The 19150-nt window shown below is 39.5% G+C and overlaps 1 protein-coding gene and 1 long non-coding RNA gene across 3 annotated transcripts; one reads left to right on the top strand and one right to left on the bottom strand.

The window, feature by feature from the left end:
• znf346 (zinc finger protein 346) lies at positions 1–11458 on the top strand. 2 transcript variants are annotated; one of them, XM_028031084.1, is made up of 7 exons: positions 1–239; positions 2651–2754; positions 2913–3002; positions 6621–6768; positions 6874–7092; positions 8350–8449; positions 10605–11458. In XM_028031084.1, the coding sequence occupies exons 1-7, from the start codon at positions 182–184 to the stop codon at positions 10852–10854; spliced, it is 969 nt and encodes a 322-aa protein (XP_027886885.1). In that variant the 5' UTR covers positions 1–181; the 3' UTR covers positions 10855–11458. The 2 variants fall into 2 exon arrangements, with proteins under 2 accessions (XP_027886885.1, XP_027886886.1); XM_028031085.1 differs by lacking the exons at positions 2651–2754; positions 2913–3002 and having other exon boundaries at positions 129–239.
• Positions 11459–12831: 1373 nt separating this feature from the next.
• On the bottom strand, positions 12832–17614 carry LOC114152923 (uncharacterized). The gene is made up of 2 exons (XR_003597241.1): positions 16653–17614; positions 12832–14655 (listed from the first exon to the last, which is right to left on the bottom strand). It is a non-coding gene; the product is annotated as an uncharacterized LOC114152923 (long non-coding RNA).
• Positions 17615–19150: the final 1536 nt, after the last annotated feature.

Genomic DNA, 19150 nt, shown 5'->3' on the forward strand with positions numbered 1-19150 from the left:
CTTCATATGTTTCGGAGGGTATAATGCAACAAATTACTAGCACCTTTATAACACATATTTACTCGATGCGTTATAAAGGAAACTTTTACTTAATTGTTTGAAGCCCAGTTTTCTAAATGCCTCAGTCTGTTTATTTGCCGCGCATGCGCTGTTGGAAGCCGATGCTGTGTGTAGAAAAATCATGGCGGAGGCGATGCAGACCGACAGTTTTCCTGTCTTACCTTCGGGACTGGCGGAGGGTATGACATCTGGATCCTCCAAACGCATGCATATGCTAGTAGAGAACCGCGTCAACGCACCTAGCAGTCGTCCCGGAGACTGTAGCGGTTGAAACACTTTGCGTTTTTTTCGCGGCTTCTTCGAAGCTAATGCTAAAACGTGCTAAGCTAAGTAGCTGTAACGTTTCTGCTCCAAGGTCGACGAGAGCAGGTCTGCATCCGATGTTAATTCGGACTTTTCTCGAAAAATACGTTTAGGACGACACCATGGGAGCATTGCCATGTTGTGTTCCGCTAAAGAAGCTGTTTTAATTAGTTGGGAGGAGGCGTTTTTACACAGTTTGTTGTGCGTAGTGATGGGAAAGCCGCTCACGAGACTCACAGTTAAACATCGCGATGCGGCGCAGCCTCGCTAGCCTGGCAGGATGCTCTACATTTATCCCACATCTTTCACGTTATTCACCGATCACAAATAGATGTGTACAACTGCACATTTAATCTAAATCGTTATGTTAATAAATGTATTGTAATGACTGAAAATGGGCATATTAGCAACATTTTCAAATTTGTAGAAACTAGTAACATTTACTTGAGTAACGGTTTGTAATAAAATGTACTTTTAAGAGTAGATTTACTCCAACATCCTTTTTGCTTTTAATTGAGTAATGTTATTATGAAATAGCCCTACTCATATTTGAATAAAATTAACGGAGTCTCTACTCAGCTGGAGTAACTTCACTGAATATATTTTAATTAGAAATGTACCAGGTTTCTGTCAAAGTGAGACTTTTTGTTCATACACCAGCTTTATTTTAGTAATGTTATATTTGGAGATCAAAATATAATAAAAGCTGCAAATTTACCTTAAACAAACTGTATCTATTGTGTTAAACCTTCTATTGAAAGACTGATTTCTAAAAGTTTCTAGTGCCTACATTTATTTTGTAATTGTTCATGTTTTACAATAAATGTCAATTTAGTTACAATGATCCATTTTTATCCAGCAGTTTTTAAATGTATAATTTATATTTTCACCATTAAAAACTTTAACACAGTAACTGTGCCTGCCTTGAAACGTAAAGATATTTTGCTTACATTAATTATAAAAATAAAAATGATTAAATTCTGGGATTAAGCTGCAGATTATGTCCATATTTTGCAGTTAAATGTGATCACGATATGAACAATGTGGCCAGCCCTCTGGATCCTCCAAACGCGTGAATATGCTGGTAGAGAACCGCGTCAACGCACCAACAGTCGTGCACATTGTTTGTTTTGTTTCATAATTGCTAATGTAAGCCACTGTTTGGCCTAAAATACTAGATTTAGTTTTGTTTTAAATACTGGAGACGAATCGGTGAACCGGAGTCAGGAACTGGAAATAGGTTTGTACTTTAGGAATGTGTTTTATTAAATTATCTGGCTTAATTAAATATAATCCATCAGAAACAGGAAGCTTTTGGTTATTTTGGTGTGAATAATGAAGTTATTGAGTAAATGTGTCCAAGCAAACATCAATATTTTTTTTAACTTTTATTTGTATTGATATTACACTTATTAATAAAAAATGTGCAATGCTTGACATTTTTGGCATTTTTTCCCACCTCACAACTTCAAATTAAAAATCCATCTTTTCCAAAAGAAATGAGAGAAAAACAAACGAACCAAACCTGCATGTCACGATTTAACAACAGGCGATGTTGAGGTCTGCAGCAGCGGGATCTGCAACCCGGAAACATTCTCACAGGTTTACCTGGAGAAAGAAAAAAACTAGCTCAGGAATGTTTTGGGTTTTTATTTCAACAAAAAAAAATACTAGTAATTGAGCATGAGTCTGCTTTTTGAGTAAAAGTCTCTGGATGTTTTCATTTTTATTTACTACTTAATTAAAGCCAAAACATAAAAGTTGAATGCAATGTGTCGCACTTTCCATTTTCCATTTTAAGCTGACTTTAATTTGTCTGTTTGTGAAAATTGCCCTGTTTTAAATAAAATAAAATGTTTACCTGCATCAACTAGCTTGTGGCCTAAATAACTCCTCGGCCCACAGTCGGCCCCCGCGCCACATGTTGGACACCCCTGGTGTAACCACTGAGTCTTTTGTTGACCATCTTGAATCTCCAGATTATTTTTGTATTTTCTGTATATTTTTGTAATTTGACACCAATTTGAATCTAATCTGTTGTTTAAATTGTGACTCGGATCAGCCTGAAGACATTTTATTTTTATTTTTTGGCGGAGTTATTTGCGGGTTTCTGCTCGTGCGTCATCAGAGGCGTTTGGGAGGTTTGTGTAAACCGAAGAGCCGATTTGTTCTTGATAAGTGTGAAAACAGCAGCAGTGTTGCTGCAGGTGTTTTATTCGTAGTGATATTTTATTTCCAGATGATTTATCCTGATTCCTCTGTGCTTCTGTCGCTCTCCTCCCTGCAGTAGATAAAATGATCCGGGAGCGAGGCGACCTGTTTTCTGACACCCAGTGTAAAGTCTGCAGCGCCGTCCTGATTTCTCAGTCTCAGAAGTTGACTCATTATCAGGTCAGTGCAGCAGAATCGCTGCTGAAGCTTTAAGCTCATCAACATCCTGTAAAGACGTGAAACACTGCTGGAACCTTAATATGTTCAGTAACTTGTTACAGTGAACCAGAACTGGATTATTCTTTATTTCCAGTCAAGAACTGTTTTTCTGCTTCCAGAGTAAGAAACATGCCAACAAGGTTCGGCGTTTCCTTTCCCTGGAAAATGAGAATGCCGATCCGGTCAAGAAGCCCAAAACCTCCGACAACGTGAGTGAAAAACCTCAATTGGATGAAAAAAGTGACGCCAACAGGATGTGGAGCAAACTGAAAACCTCAGCAGGGCTTGAAATAATTACAAACTGATTTAGTAACTGATTAATTGTTAACAAAAGGGCAACATATTCAGATCAGTAATTAAGCTGAAACTGTTTTAAAAATAAACCTTTTGCATTTAAGATAAAAAGAAAAACCTTCATTTTCTGTAAATTTGCTCCACCCAAAATTCCCCCAGAGGCAGTTTTAGCTTCATCTAGTTCAAATTACATAAAGCACATTTTGCATCCGATTATTAATCAGTTAATCAATAATTAATCCATAGATCAGCTCCAGTCTGTATTGATGTTCAGCTTTTCTCATGTCACTAAAGGAATGAAATGATATTGACCCTTAAACATTAAAATGTTTATTTTCTTCCTTGAAAAGGATTCGGTTATTTGTCAGTTTTTATATTTGAATGTTTTTCTAATTTTGGAACCAACGTCACTGCTCAGCTGCTCGGCGCCATCTTTAAAGGCCACAGACCAGAACAAACTTTATGCCGGTGTTTTTGTTGTGTTACCGACGCAGTGAAGTTGTTTTCAAGTTGGATGTTGGATGTTGGATGTTGGCGCTCGGTGGAGTGAGCTGCGTTTAGCTCAAGGTTGATCCGATTTATGGTGGCTGCTTTGGGCCGGCGGTTCTCTGAGGGACCGTCAGGTTCCAACCAAACACTCCTGTGAATAAATGTACATAAAGGCTTTGCACTGTGAAAACTGACACAACAACGTGGTAATTCATGCTGTTACATGAGACACACTATTAAAATGTGAAGTCATATTTAATATTTTAAAGAATTTTTATATTAAATATGTTTTCTTCAGTAGCTTCTAGGTCATGTGACTCATTGACTTAAAATCAGTGTGAAATTATTCTGCTAGGCTGGATAGATGAAGCACTCATCCTTATTCCATTTTGACCCATTTAAATTTTTTTTAGCTAAGTTTATATTTAAAAAATATTTTTAAATTTTCATAAAATGTATTACCTCAGATGATCATCACATTTATCAGTTACATAAAATTCAGACAGGATCTATTTCATGTTCACTTCTTACCTGAAATATGTTAAATACAACAATATTTCCTTAAAGTCTGATCTATTTCATAACTTTTACTTGTCACCTTTATTATTTACTCTGAAATGTTTAATTACACATTAAACATTTAAAGATGAGCTCTTTCATCTGGTTTGATTGTTACATTAAATGTTTACTGCAAAATGTCTGATTATATAATTGTTTACTTTTATCGCATAAAATGTTTATTTAAAAATATATTTCATTACATGTATGTTTATTACCTGAAATATTTAAAATATAATTGTTTTTCATTTCATCGCCTGTTTACATGCAGCTTGAATCAAACGTTTCATGAATTTTTCCCACATTAAATTATTGAATGAGAGAAAACAGACACTTAAAACTGAACACAAAATAATGAGGGGAACAAATACAATTTTCTTTTTTACTATCTACAGTTTACATCAAACAGTGCTAACCGTACAAATATTTCAAAAATAATGAGTGCAGAAAATAATCTCTTTTTCCAATCTGCATTTTAATTAACAGTGCAGTTTCATATTAACATGTACAGGTTTCATTTGCGTTATGTTTTACACTAAAACACATGTTCACCAAGTCGCCTTCACGCTCACATGGAAGCAGCAACTACTTGGTTCTGTGAAACATTTAGTATTTGTTCCTCATGCAACCGATCTCTTTCCACATGAATTGCAGCTGCAGCTCGTGTGTCTTTAGCATCGTTAGCATCCAGTTGACCTCTCCCTTGACCTCAGCACACATCATTCCTACACTGTCAGTCTCTGTCTGCTAACACAGGTAATAAACTGGACAGAAGGCCACAGTTTTCTGTTATGTGCTTGTCTGATGCACGTCCGCCTCACCCCTTAGAAATAAAAGAAATCCACCCATGTGGTTTTACACCAGTAAGGAAGGAGGATAAGGATCGTGCGCGTTCTTTTAAATTTGAGGGTCTTTCTGTGCCTAATTCAAAACGGTCAACAATAATTGCTACATGTTTTCCAAATGTTTCCAAAAGCTGAGGAGGCGGGTTAGTGTTGCCCTTCCCCTGGGCTTAAGGCGAACATACGACACATCGAGGGTGTCCAAAGGCTTTACACAGTTTTATGTGACACATTAAAAAGATGGCAAAGAAGCTGAACAGGTAGATCGAGTCTTAGATTAATGTAAGTAAAACCATTTGAAAGTGTGAAAGTTTTTTGATGCTGGCAGAAAAGGCCCAACAGTGTTAAACAGTGATAACAAGATGACAAAGCAAGAAAGTCCTGTTGAATATTTGACTTTCTTGTGTCATTCATCTTTAAGAAAACCTGTGACCAGCTGCTTTTATTCAGCTCTGACCTGAGCTCCCTGTTCTCCTGTAACTGATTTATTTCTCTTCTCTGTTCACATAAGTGACATTTTATTTGTTGCCTTTTTGCTGCTGGTTCATGTTCCTCTTCAGAGTCTGCAGCCTTGCTGAGCTTCTCCTCTCCTGGTTCCTCCTCAGCCTCTCCAACTCGCTCCTCTTCTACAGCCTCCACTGTGTTTTATTTACCTCTTCTGGGGTAAATCATGACAACAGTCTCTGTAACTTGTTGATCCATCATGGTTTTGCTGCATCGTCTCTTTAATTGTCGAGCATGTCGGTCCGATGTCGTGGCGTTTACCTCGCAGTGACCCAGATTCAGTCTGGATTGATCTGATCCATTTCATACGTCGGTTTACCTTTAAGAGGAAATAATATCAGAACACATCAGTATTAATACTGTAAACTTGATAACACCAGTAAAATAGTTTACTTCACAATAATGGAATAACCTTGATGTCCACTGACAAAACTCGGACTATGCTACATAAAAAATAAAAGCCTGACCTAAACAAGGTTGGCCCATTTTAATGAACTCAATGTAACTGAACCTGAGTCACCAGGACAAAATCATAGCAAAACATTATGACACAACAGCAACAAAACGAATTTAGACACTCAGCAGATTGGAGCAAACTAGTAGATATCTTGGGAATTTGGAGAACATCTCACTGCTGATACCCGGGATTCGTCTCCTTTTCGTTAGCTCTGATAGCTTAGCTCCGATAGCTTAGCTCTGATAGCTTTTTTCTCCTTGTTGTTTCCAGGCAGAAAAACAGTGAAACCAAAGTCCATTTTCCATCTTTTTACCGTTTTGGTCTAACCCTAACCCTTACATCCAATAATGCAGCAAGTTCGAACCATTGCTAAATGATTTTAAGTAACTTGGATTCAAAATATCTGCGAGTCAATCGTTTTTGTCAGTTGTGCTTATGGCCCCTCAAGATGGCGCTCATCTCCCTTCAGCCATCGCGCCGCAGACTTTGTCTGAAGGCAGTGACATCACGCTCCAAAGCGCCAGTGCATATAAAGGTTTAATGAAGAATCTGCAGAATGATTAACTAATCGATTAGTTTCAAACGTGAATTAAAAGTTTTTGTCTGGTTGCTGCGTCTTTAAATTCAGAAGTTTTTTTGTTGTTCAATGTTTGATCAGCCGTTTTTGCGTCTTTTCTCTGCAGGATTGCAATAACGGAGACACGGACCGGCTGAAGGCGTGCCACCTGTGCAACATGACCTTCACATCTCCGGTTATGGCCGAGTCTCACTATCAGGGCAAATTTCATGCCAAGAGGCTGAAAATGAAAGCTGTTGAATCCCAGACTCCAGGTTGCTGCTTCCATCATATCATCCAAAGCACATCTCCTGTTTTATTTTTAAATTTCTTGTGTTTTTTACACACATTCTTTTTTCTCTGTATGTTAATCTCTGCAGAAGCCTCTCAGTCTTCACAGCCGGTGGAGAAACCCGCCGACAATTCAGCCGGCGGTTCTGAGACCGACAACAACAACAACCCAGATCGCTTCTGCTCCACCTGCAAGGCGTCGTTCAACAACCCGCTCATGGCCCAGCAGCACTACGCCGGCAAGAAGCATAAAAAGCACATGACCAGGCTAAAGCTGATGGAGACGTACGGCCCCTCCACCGCACCAGGTCAGACCGCCGCCCGGGTTCTGGTTCCCCTCATTCATCCTCTGCAGACTCACTGCATTAATATTAGTGTCATACTGCAAATCTTCTGCCTCATTTACATATTTATGTAACTAAAAATAGTAAAGGTTTGTTCTTGCTGCAGAGCTCTGTTAACTCAACCAGCCGTCTCTGATGCATCAGCTGCTTTAGACCAGTGGTCCCCAACCACTGGGCCGCGGACCGGTACCGGGCCGCGCAAGAAATAATGAACTACTTCCGGATGTTTTATTTTGAAAATCCTAAACCGGATTTTACCGGTTACATCTTGCGCGTCAAAATTGAGCCAACTTGCAGCAGAATGAGTAACAAAACAACATCGGAGTGCTGCAGCGCACCACTCCCCCCCGAACAACAGCATCGGACTCGATACTTACGACGCTCCCCCCCTTGCGAAGGGCTGACCGGTCCGCGCAACTAAAAAGGTTGGGGACCGCTGCTTTAGACGGTAAAGAAGGATTCATGTATAAAGATGATTTTCCTCCTTCAGTCCAGTCGACCCGGTTCTACTGGAACCAGAACTCCATCATCTGCTCCACCTCCAGCTGCTGTGGTTCTGACCCAAACCAACCTGTTCCCCTCCTGGCCTGTGGGGGCGCTGCACCAAGAACCACTGAAGGAAACGACACAAAAACCTCTGAAGACACTGAGAGCAACTTCCTTCTTCACCAGATGGAAACAAGATGGAGGCGTCAGATTTTAGTGTTGGAGGATTTCTCTTTAGTCTTTGGCTGAAGACCAGGAGCCATTTCTGCTGCTAGCGCTAGGCTAGCACGTTAGCTTTGGTTGTATTTACCCAGAATGCCCTGCGCTGTAGTCCAATTCCTGCTTTTGGAGCGGGCTCCGGTCCGCTTGGCGTTCACATTCAAACCGAACCAGACCGAGGTTTGGAGGACCAGAGGTCAGAGGTTGATTGGCGTTCACACCTCACCAACCAAACCGGACTTTGACTAGGCAAACTGACTAAATATGGTGAAAATGGACCAAGTGGAATCTGGAAAATCTTCTTTACTCTTCCACTTCATTCTCCTCGTTCTCATGACACATTAAACATCAGTAAACTCCCGATGAGAAGCTCTGCAGCTGTAAAGTTTGGATAACTGATCAAACCACACCAGATTAACACTGATGAATATTCAGTATCTGTATATTTTCTGATCATTTTGTCCCTGAAAGTTCAGCTTTTCACTGGGAAAATAACTTCTGTCTTCCTGTCTGCAGCGTCGACACTAAACGGTTACCCCTGCACCGTCTGCAGCATCGTGCTCAACTCCGTGGAACAGTACCAGTCTCACATCAGCGGCGCCAGGCATAAGAACCAGTAGGTCACCATTCAACAGGCCAGTAACCAGACCATGGAAACCAGTAGCTAAACCATGGAAACCAATAATGAAACCATGAAAACCAGTAGCTAAATCAAATCAATCAATCAAATGTTATTTGTATAGCACATTTCAGCAGCAGACATTTCAAAGAGCTTTACATCATAACAAACACAGAAACACAAAGCAACATAGAATCAATCATGAAGTCAAGTTCCATCAATAAATTTGTAATTGATTACGTTTCAAATACAATCCTAACCAGGTGGGTTTTTAGTTGAGATTTAAAAGAAGTCAGTGTTTCAGCTGTTTTACAGTTTTCTGGAAGTTTGTTCCAAATTTGTGGTGCATAGAAGCTGAATGCTGCTTCTCCTTGTTTGGTTCTGGTTCTGGGGATGCAGAGCAGAACCAGAACCAGAACCTGAGAGGTCTGGAAGGTTGATACAACAACAGCAGATCTTTAATGTATTGTGGTGCTAAGCCGTTCAGTGATTTATAAACTAACAACAGTATTTTAAAGTCTATTCTTTGAGCTACAGGGAGCCAGTGGAGGGACTTTAAAACTGGTGTTATGTGCTCTATCTTCCTGGTTTTAGTCAGAACGCCAGCAGCAGCATCTGGATCAGCTGCAGCTGTTTGATTGATTTGTTGGACAGACCTGTGAAGACGCTGTTGCAATAATCAATACGACTGAAGATGAAGGCATGGATGAGTTTCTCTAGATCTGGCTGAGACATTAGTCTAAACCATGGAAACCAGTAATGAAACCATGGAAACCAGTAATGAAACCATGGAAGATAAATATTTTTAAACCTTTATATTTTATGTTTAAATATTCCATGTGAGCAGGAGGTTTTTTATCTCAGCGTGATTCGTTTGGATTGTAATCAATATTTATTATTCCTAATAACGGATTGAACTGTGTCATTAAAATAAGTTTGGTTTATATTTTTTACGTTAAATTATTAAAATTGGGAGATTTTTTTTAGTAAAATTAGTGTTTTGTTCTCCCTGCTGTAGAATATTATCAAAACTGTATTAGTAACAGAACTGAAACATTTAATTAAATTAATCAAGGTGAATCGACTATTGAAATAATTGTCAACTAATTTAGAAATCAGTTAATTGTTACAGACACAAATTTACTGAAAAAACTAAACACTCAGAGCAGGAATTAAGCCAAAAATGTAAAGATATCAGATAAAAAAAACTAAATTTGTCTGTAAATATTTCTACACAAAACCTCTCTAGTGGCATTTTTAGCATCACCTGGTTCACATTCTATTAAGAAATCTCCTATTTATTACTTTTTACTATCCAATTATTAATCAATTAATAAAAAATCAGATGAGCTTCACGCTGCGTTGATAAGTCGAGCAGAAAGTCCTGCTGCTGGCCGGTGCAGCCATGACTGCTCTCTTTTGGTTTTACTCCATTCTTCTGATTCTTATGTTTCTCCGCTGAACTGCAGCCGGACCCCAAAACATGAAAACCTTTTGGTAAGTTCTGGAATATTTATTAGCATTGAGCCATTAAGCTGGCATTAGCCAAAGCCAGATTGGGATCAACTCTGAGCCCAATGAAACCCACAATATGCGCTAAGGAATAAACAAAAACAACTTATAACTTAAATCAAAATCCTAGCACGATAATTATCAATAATTATTTTTTCCCAATGACAATCTAATAACTAATTAAACATCGCTACGCACGTAGCTGCGAAACTCAATGGCCCATCATTTTGAAACTGGCACTTTTTCTTGGTCCTGCTGATTCAGTCAACATCCTCCTCCAGGTTCTGTAAAAGTGCAAAACTTGTCACACAAAAAGTACCTAGAGGCTTTTCACCAGCGCCTGAGGAAACCTGCAGGCCGTCGGTCTCACCTTACTGACTCAGTGTATTTACTAAATTATAAAATATAAAAGTGCTTCATCTGACCAAACTTTAAAAATGAGCTCAGGTTTTCTGGGTAAATTGTTCTGAACAATTCAAATAATTGTGGGAGGGGTGGGAACCTGCCGGGTCGGGCCAGGAACCATTCTAACCAGTTCTAGTTATTTTAGCTGCAGATGCTGCAAATGATCAAAATGTTTCATTTTACTGTGAAAAGGAGATGAACTCTGAATTTATGATGTTTTTCAATTATTTTAAAGAATGAAGAAAGTTGGTCAGAAGTCTGGAGACGACCAACCTTCAGCTGTGGAGTCAAACCAGTTCACTGGAGGAGAAAACCAGTACTCCGGGGTCGACGGCCGGCGCGCGCCCGCAGACGACCAGTACCCCCCCGGAGACGACCATTACGTTGCCCCTGACGACCAGTACGAGGGCGGAGACGGCCAGTTCGGGAACCACCAGTACACCCCGGAGTTCTCTGCGTTTTCGGACCAGTTCCAGTACACTTGAGGCCGGACTGGGATTAAACTCTCCAAACAGCCCCCCCTTTAACGAACCATCACTCCCAGTCCCTCCCATTAAACTTTAGCTCCAGTAAACCAGTCTGGACTGTGACCCCCATGTGCCCTCCACCATTTCCTGTTTGTTTTTCTGATGTGTGATTTCTGGCGGGCCTGCAGAGCGGCGGCGCCGAGACGCTGCAGTCCTTCTCCCTGTTTTCTCTCAGAGTTCGGACAGTACCATGATTTTAGCTGCAGCGACGGAAACAGAAAGAAGCGCCGCGTTTTAAACGGTTGTTCACATGTTCTTGAGGCGGGGTTTTGTTGTTTGCTCATCAGCAGTCAGTATCTTCACTTTGAAGCAAAGTTTCCTTTTCAGGCTGATTTGTTGGGGACCGTGAGACCAAGTCTCAGGATTTTTAACATGTTTGCTAATTTTATGGTTTTGACAAGAAAATCCAGTTCAGTTCAAACATCCTGTATTATTCCCAGAGGGAAATTAAACGTGTTGACTCCCATCACTCAGTGGCTGTAGATGTCGATGGCTGCGGCTGTAGCAGTCTGTTCAACAGCGGCTCTGTAGAGGCCTCTGACTGAAGACGCTGTCTCAAACAGAGGAGGCTTCAGGTTTTCCATCATTTTTTTGATTTTATGTGAAACATGAAGTGGTTTCCACTGCTGAGCCGCCGCGGTAACGCAACGCCACGGTAACGCAACGCCCCTTCATCCTGTGATTACAGCGGCGATTGCGGCTCAGAGGAACGAGCTTCACCAGTTCAAAGGAGGAAATAATAAATGGGCTGGAAAATCTAATTTTAGTTTTTACAGTACTGAGAAAAAAAGGCGTCGGTGAAACATTCTACTGCTGCGTCTGAGTAGAAAGTTTAATATTTCCATATTTCCTGAAATATCTGATCTCTGAGTGAAGCACCGCTGTTCTGGCAGCAGCTGAGTTTAGTCAATATTTTGCTAATGTCAAAAAAATTATTTTACAATATTTTCCACTGAGAGACACAATTAAAATCACATGAATAAGTGGTTCACATAAGTCATTAAAATATACGCAGCACTATCTTCCCCCAGCCACTTCCTGTTTTCCTCTTCAAGGTTTCCAGCAGTAGTAACATCCTGTTGTTGCTCATGTGACTCGTGAGGCAAAACAAATGTTTCCATTGTGAAATAAACCAATTTAAAAATGGCCAAAAATATCCACCTCATTCCAGCAACAGAACTTTGAGGTTTTTTAAAATCAGTGAGTTTTGATTAAGCTATGCAACGATATGAACAATGTAAACAAATCCAGCATCTGCATTTTTATTAAACAGGAGCAAAACTTTGTTGATATTCTGCTAATGTTGAAAAAACACAATTTTACTGCTGCTGTTTCCTTTACATAAGAAACTAAATTAAAATAAAAAATGTTTCATCTGATAAGTCATTAAAAACATGCAGCACCATCATCCTCAACCACTTCCTGTTTTCTTCATGGTTTCCAGCAGTAGAACATCGGCTTTTGATCATGTGACTCAATGCAGAAAAAAGTTTCCTTTGCAGTTTTGCAAAATACACTAATTTTGATACTGACAAAAACACACTGGATCCCCACGATGCTTTTTGTCAAAACATTAGTTTTTTTCTAAATTGGCGTTTTATTAAGTGAATTTATTTTCGAAACGCAAACGATCCGTCCTGCTCAGAGCGCCGCTTCGTGGCAGCTGATGGTGTTCCGCCTCCGTAGACCCATTAACTCCAGACCGACGGTCCGCATGGACAAAACAAGCGGTGAGGGAACAGTTCCCTGTGGAGCTCCTGGAGGCACAGATCCGGGCCGAGGCTACCAGAGTCTGGAGGTTCTGCTGAAGCGGGTCGGGCTCAACTGGGTTAAATGTTCTGGTTGTTGGTTCTGATATCTGCCTGTCTGCTTACTCAGGTTGGCCAGCAGGGGGAGTCTCTCCCTCAGGAGTCCAAATGAAACGTTTGTTGAGCAGAAAAAGTCGAAATTCAGGATCCAAAGTCCAAAATGATATTTAATCCAACTGGATTTTATTGGTTCTGAGTTTCTGAAGTTGACTGAAAATCTAAAAACCTCTGTAGAAACTAGATGGGAGTTTCCATGTTTGTAAAAATATTTTTGAGATCTTAAGTTTATGGAAGTGAGTTCTGTGTGACATCAGAAACGATTGATTGATTAGAGTTAACCCAGCAGCCAGCGGCGGCCATTAAACCCCAAACAACAGGAAGTGACCAACACTCTTAATGTAGGAAAACCACTAAATTAGTTTTCCTGTTGTTGCGGTCGGTGAACTGGAGTCCATTTGGGTCGGACCAGAACCCGACTTTAGTTTGGCAAGTTGGAGACCAGAGAAGATCCATGGAAAACTTCCCTCCGTGAAAACGGTTTAATGCAGCTTCAGTGGTGAAACATTATGCAGAATTCACATTTTAATATTTTTATGCTTCTAAAAAGCAGAACAGCTGAGTGATTTCTGGCGATACAGTGGCGGGTTAGCAACCCCAGCAGAGTTCTGCCTATTGCCTAGCAACCCAGCTGATCATCTGGTTTTCCTGCTGTACAACGGCTGCTGGAAAAGTCAAGATTAGTTGTTGACTTGCTGCTTTCTGGTTGGTTGTGCAGAAGGCTTCAGTATTGCTTTTCAAAGATGTATGGTTGTATAGTTTTGCCTCTGTTTGCAGCCATTTTCATTTTGAGTTGGGGGCGTGGCCAGCAGCAGCTAGTTTGGATTTAAAGTGACAGAGACCCTGAACAGCTCAGACTGAAATCTGGTTATCCGAGAATGATTTAATGTAAAAAATGTGATGAACAGGTTTTGTTTAGGCTATAGAGGGATCCTAGCCTGTCCTAGGCAGCGTAACACATCACTGTTAGCTAATATCTACGCAGCTTTAAAGCTACATGTCAGTAATAGCGACCAGAGAAACTTTCCCTCTGAATGTATTGAAGGAGATTCTCCAAACCGGTTCTCTGCAGAATTTACATCATTTGACTTTGTTTTGTTTTTTTATGTTTACCATTTTTTAAAATAGTTTTGGTTATTTTAACTACAGGCTCTGTTACCTTCTGGCTTCTACCTGGTGTTTCTGTAAGACGCCCTGAGTTACATTTCCCCCTGAAATCTCTTTAAGCAACAATAAAACCTGAGCTGCTCTTAAATCAGATTGTTTTCAGCCAGTTCTGCTTCCTGCAGAGGTTTCCTGTTTGTCTCATTAAAAGCTCGTGGCATGAAAATGTCCATTTTCTTCATCTGAGTTGTGAAGAATTTCTCAGTTTGTCCCTGAAAAGCTCCTGATCGCCACCAAGCAAACTGATGTCAGAGCAAACGATGTCAAAACGGGAAATATTTTAGTACTGAATGTTTTTGTCTAAAGATTTTTTATTGGTGCTGTACAGATCATGTGTGAGAGAAATGGCCTTTCTGTTCCCATCCTGTGTTTGTGATTTTAAGAGTTACTTTCAGTTTGTTTATGTATTAAAAACTTCTGCAAAGCGCGTGAATTTAAGAGTTTTACACAAAGTCTTTTGTTGTAAGTGAATATAAAAAATGCAAACTGATTCATGAATGAAAGCAGGTTCAGTCAAAGGTCACACAAACAAATCAACTATTTCATTTATTTTGAAAAGGCTCATTTCATTTTTTATCATTAACTAAAGCAGTGGTTACATCAGCTGAGATTTTATAATTTATTTTAAATATTGATAGTTGAACAAACTGAACAGGAAGTTTTTCACTGTGATGACTCCAGATGGAAACTGAGATATGAATTAAAAATAAAATAACTAATTGTTTTACACCTGTTGTTGCGCAACACCCCCCCCCCTCCTTTCTGTCTCTACTCTCTCACTCTCGTACTTCCTCTTCTGAGAGGGGAGATGTGCTACCAGCTCTCCGTCTAACGGGTCCGTTGAGTTTCCTAAATCTGCTGGGATTTACCCTGTCCAGAACTGAAGTAAACTCTGTTTAAGCTGGTTTCGAGAAACGATTCGCCTGGTTATCTGACGGCCTACATCCAGGTGTCCCACCCTTCTTCCCCCTGTGAATTAGCCAGACTGAGCAGCCTACAGCCAACTAGTTTCACAGAGCACACCTGTTAACGGTCGCTCGTTCTCTATTTTACAACTTGCATTTGTTATTGAACCAGGTAGGTTTTAGTGACTCGGTCGAGTCCCAAGGATGATGTTTTACATATGGGCTACCAGCAACCTAAAAACATTTTCCACCTCTTCCTCTCCAGAATCAAACATCACAGCTATTTTACAACCATCAAAGAACTTTAAGGCGACTCATTAACTGAATGTCCACAACATCTTTTAGATTTTCTTTATGCTAAATATTTTATTAGTAAGGCATTTTTGCAAGGGTCAGTACAGCTTAATTCAGTAGCAGAAATAATCAAATAAGTAAAATCAATCATCTAGTCTATCTTTCCCTACTGCTGATACTGAGTACTAAAAAAGGAACCTTAGAGCGAGACGGACGGAGTTTGGCGTTTCGAACCCCAGACCTGGCACGACGACGAAGAAGGTGCTGCAGCAGGAGGAGGAAGTTGATCGACGAAGGCCAGGATCTCTGTAGGTCTGATGAGCTTCTTCTCCGCATGGATGCTGAGGTCACACAGGACTTGGTGCTGGCAGGAAAAAAGGCACCAGTTCTTCTTCCTTGTCTTTGTCTTCATCTTTGTCTTTGGGGTCAGAACCCAGCCGATGAGAGAAGTGCGATTCGAAGCCACAGGTTGTGGGCCAGACGGGTTGGTCTCCATGTGCAGGACAGTCTCCGGCTCCGTGGCCCCGGCTCTTCTTCAGCTGCAGAGTTCTTTGTCCATCTCGATCTTGGCTCGAAGCTGCCCGGAGGATCCAACGAAAGGTTCCTCTTTTGCACCCACCTTATATAGGGTTCATCCACCCCCCTGGTGCGCCTGCTGTCTGCTTAGACAGATGATCTCATATCCGTCACTGTCTTAAGAGACATCATGTCATGATGTCTGAGCTAATGTCTCAGGGTTGCTCAACCTCCTGTGTCCATTGCCTGCACGACATTTTCTCTGAAACGTTTCACCTTTCACCTACCATCTACCTCCAACATATCAGTGATGTTTAATTGCAGTTACACCTTTTTACACCATTTCAAGTTTAATGTCAAAATCACATTTATATCACATTTATTTTCTTTAGCTTCTCTGATCTATCATTCATTTATGATTTTATAACCATAACTTATTAATTATACTTATTATAATCTTAATGTGAGTTATTACAGATGTTTTTCTGAAAAGAAACCAAGAATAATCCATGATTCTAATTATTTTATACCAAAGTTACAGTTACTTGTTTTTCTTGTAAGTGTTCCCACAAATGTATGTGTAAGTATTATTACAAGTAAATCAATATTAATATAAGTATTTTACTTTGAATCTTATCCAATTATTAATAATGTTTAGATTTCATTCTTTAAAACTTTACCTTTAAACTAAGGAATAGTCTCAGCTATTTTTATAAATCTGCAGGCTGGAAACTTCCTCTTTTTCCAGGAAACCTGCTTTTCCTGTTTAATGACTCTCTCTGACTGACTATGATTTCTTATGATTAGATAGAAAAAAGTAGAATTAAAGCAAAGTTTGCATGAGACAAAAACAACACACACAACTAGATTTATTTTATTGACACTTAAGTCTAATGTTGGGCCTTGATGTCACTTGAGTGATTCATTTTAAAGATAACTTTATTTATTATTACTGTTAAACTAAAATCTCCAGCATGGGGAAGTGGGATGAGCTCGGATTTTCTTGACACACCAGATCAGATTTGAACCTGTTTTTGTTCTAACTTCCTTTTCTAAGAAGGAAATGACAAATAACAGAAAATATGTTCAGAAATCATCCTGTCTGTAGGTTTTCAGCATTAATACCGGGCTGCAGAGATTTTTAATAGTTTAAATTACGAGAATATTTATATTATATTTATTAATAGCAGAATAAAGATGCAATTTTACCAGGAAAACAAATTTATTCTGGTAAATTTAAAACTTTATTCTCTTATTATTTTGACTTTGTTATTAGACTGAATTTGAAAAAATAAATCATATTTCATATGATGAGTCGACCTGAATTCAGAATCCAAATAAACAAGATGGCGGCTCTGGGGGCGATGACGTCACTCAATGAGTTCAAATATGTTTATGGATCAAATTGATTTATTGATCAGCCCGACTTCAGAATGTTTTCTAAACAAACAGAAACTTTTGATTCTGCAGAAAAGTTCATAACAGTTTTGACCTTTGACCTTAAAGGAGACTGTTATGAAAAGTTCACATTTTTATCCTCCATTTTACTTTCAGCTGCTTCTAAAAATCACAGTCCATGAAGAAATGTTTTCCCGTGAAAAGTCCTGACCTAAAACACGTCCAGCTTTCCGAACCGGGCCTGCAGCTGTCCGGCTGGATCGATGACCGCCGGAAGCTGCAGCCGCAAAATCCACATTTTTATTAATCCTGTTGAAAAGCTGGCTCACTCTGGCCACACGGTGGCGCCCTTGCTCCGGGTAAAAACCTGCAGCAGATACCAAACTGCTGATTCCTGTACAAAAAGATTTTAGAAACTTTTAGTTTGTGATGAAAAGCTCCAAAAACCGAGACAGTTTAAATCTGTTCGGTTCTTCTGCCAGAAGGTTTGGTCACTTCAGCTCATAAAAGTCCAAACGTTTTCTCTAAAACATCAGCTCACATGAACGTTCAGGCCAAAATTATTTCTAAAATAAACTAAGCATATATTCATTTTAATTCAATATGTAAAGAAATGATTTTTTGTAGGAAATAAAAATGTAATGTAATCATTGTAAATAAAAAATGTAAATAGTTGTTCATGTTTTTAAATAAAGACATCGAGTTTGCAAAACTTTCTGCCTGTTTTCAGCAGTTAGAAGTGGATCTGGGTCACTGTCTCTTTAAAAAGCCTTGCTGTATCAAACGAGGTTTAATAAATGAAATAAAAGCACATTTTCATTCTTTCAGTCAGTAGATAAATCTGGTCCCATTTACTATAAAATTAAAGAGACAGCAAAAATTGAATTAAAAAAAAAAAATGTTGAACTTTGTATTTTTTCTGTTGTAGAAATTTTTAATTTTTCGGTAATAATTTTGCTCAAATTAAAGAAAAATCAACAAAAAAACATAACTTTTCTTTCCGCAGCATCTGTTGTTTGCAGGCCACAAAGAATCAGTCAAGGAGCCACAAATGGCCCCCAAGCCACACTGTGGACATCCCTGTGCTACATTATTGTTATTTACCAACTGAAAAACTTTTATGTCATGATTTTATTTAGTTCCTTTATTTTCTTTATTCTTTATTAGCTCATTGCAGGTCAACATGCTAGCGATAGCTTTGTTGCTAATGTTAGCGTTATAGCTAATGTTGTTTTTTCTTTTGTTTTAAGCTTTTTAAGTTTAAATGCTAAAACCTGATGTACAATAAGAACAACAACAAACTTTTACATTTCATTTTGCAGAGATTTTATAATTTAGTTTAAATGTAAATCATAAAAGAACAAATTAACAGAAGGAATGAAGAAAGAAAAAACTTTCTTTTTCCACACGGCTGAATGCCAACAACACACAGGCAGATGTATGTGTGTTTCTGTGTGGGCGTGTGTGTGTGTGTGGGTGTGTGTGTGTGTGCTGCAGGTGGCTGTGTGTCGCATTTCAACTCCACTCAAAGCACAAACACACTTTCTCTCTTCCTTCCATGACATCTGAAAATTCCCATGGATTACATCTAATTCTTGTGACAGATGGACAAATGGTGCTTGGTGAGTGTGTGTGCGCGTGTGTGTGTGTGGGAGAGAAAGAGAGAGAGAGAGAGCAGCTGGGAGCATGAGGTAAAACCTGCCTCCAACAGGCGCTGTATGGGACTCTCAGCAGACACCTGTTTGAACACCCCCTCCACACACACACACACACACACACACTAACCCCCCAGACCCTCCACAAGTATCAGGTGTCCTGGCAGTGTGTATGTGTGTGTGTGTGTGTGTGTGTGTGTGTGAGAGTGTTGAGTGAGACAGAGACAAATCGAGGAGGAAGGGCAGAATGGGAGAAAACAGCTGGATCAGCTGAATGTTTCCGTTTTCTGTTTCCTGTCTCAGATTTGTGAGCGAGAGCGGAGCGACTTCAGGCGGCCATCTTTAACCAGCTGAAACACATTTCTGTTCATTTTATATATATAAAACAACAAAGTGTGACTTTAATTGTAAAATCTTTGGACATTGTTACAATTTCAGCCCACAGAATCATCAAATA

The sequence above is a fragment of the Xiphophorus couchianus genome, chromosome 11, assembly GCF_001444195.1.
Source record: "Xiphophorus couchianus chromosome 11, X_couchianus-1.0, whole genome shotgun sequence".
Lineage (NCBI taxonomy): Eukaryota > Metazoa > Chordata > Actinopteri > Cyprinodontiformes > Poeciliidae > Xiphophorus > Xiphophorus couchianus.

Bases quoted from the DNA above. Each gene is read 5' to 3' on its own strand.
- znf346 (XM_028031084.1), top strand. From the start codon at position 182: ATGGCGGAGGCGATGCAGACCGACAGTTTTCCTGTCTTACCTTCGGGA. The intron at 6,769-6,873 runs GTTGCTGCTTCC...TAATCTCTGCAG, and splicing joins TGTTGAATCCCAGACTCCAG to AAGCCTCTCAGTCTTCACAG. The intron at 8,450-10,604 runs GTAGGTCACCAT...ATTATTTTAAAG, and splicing joins GGCGCCAGGCATAAGAACCA to AATGAAGAAAGTTGGTCAGA.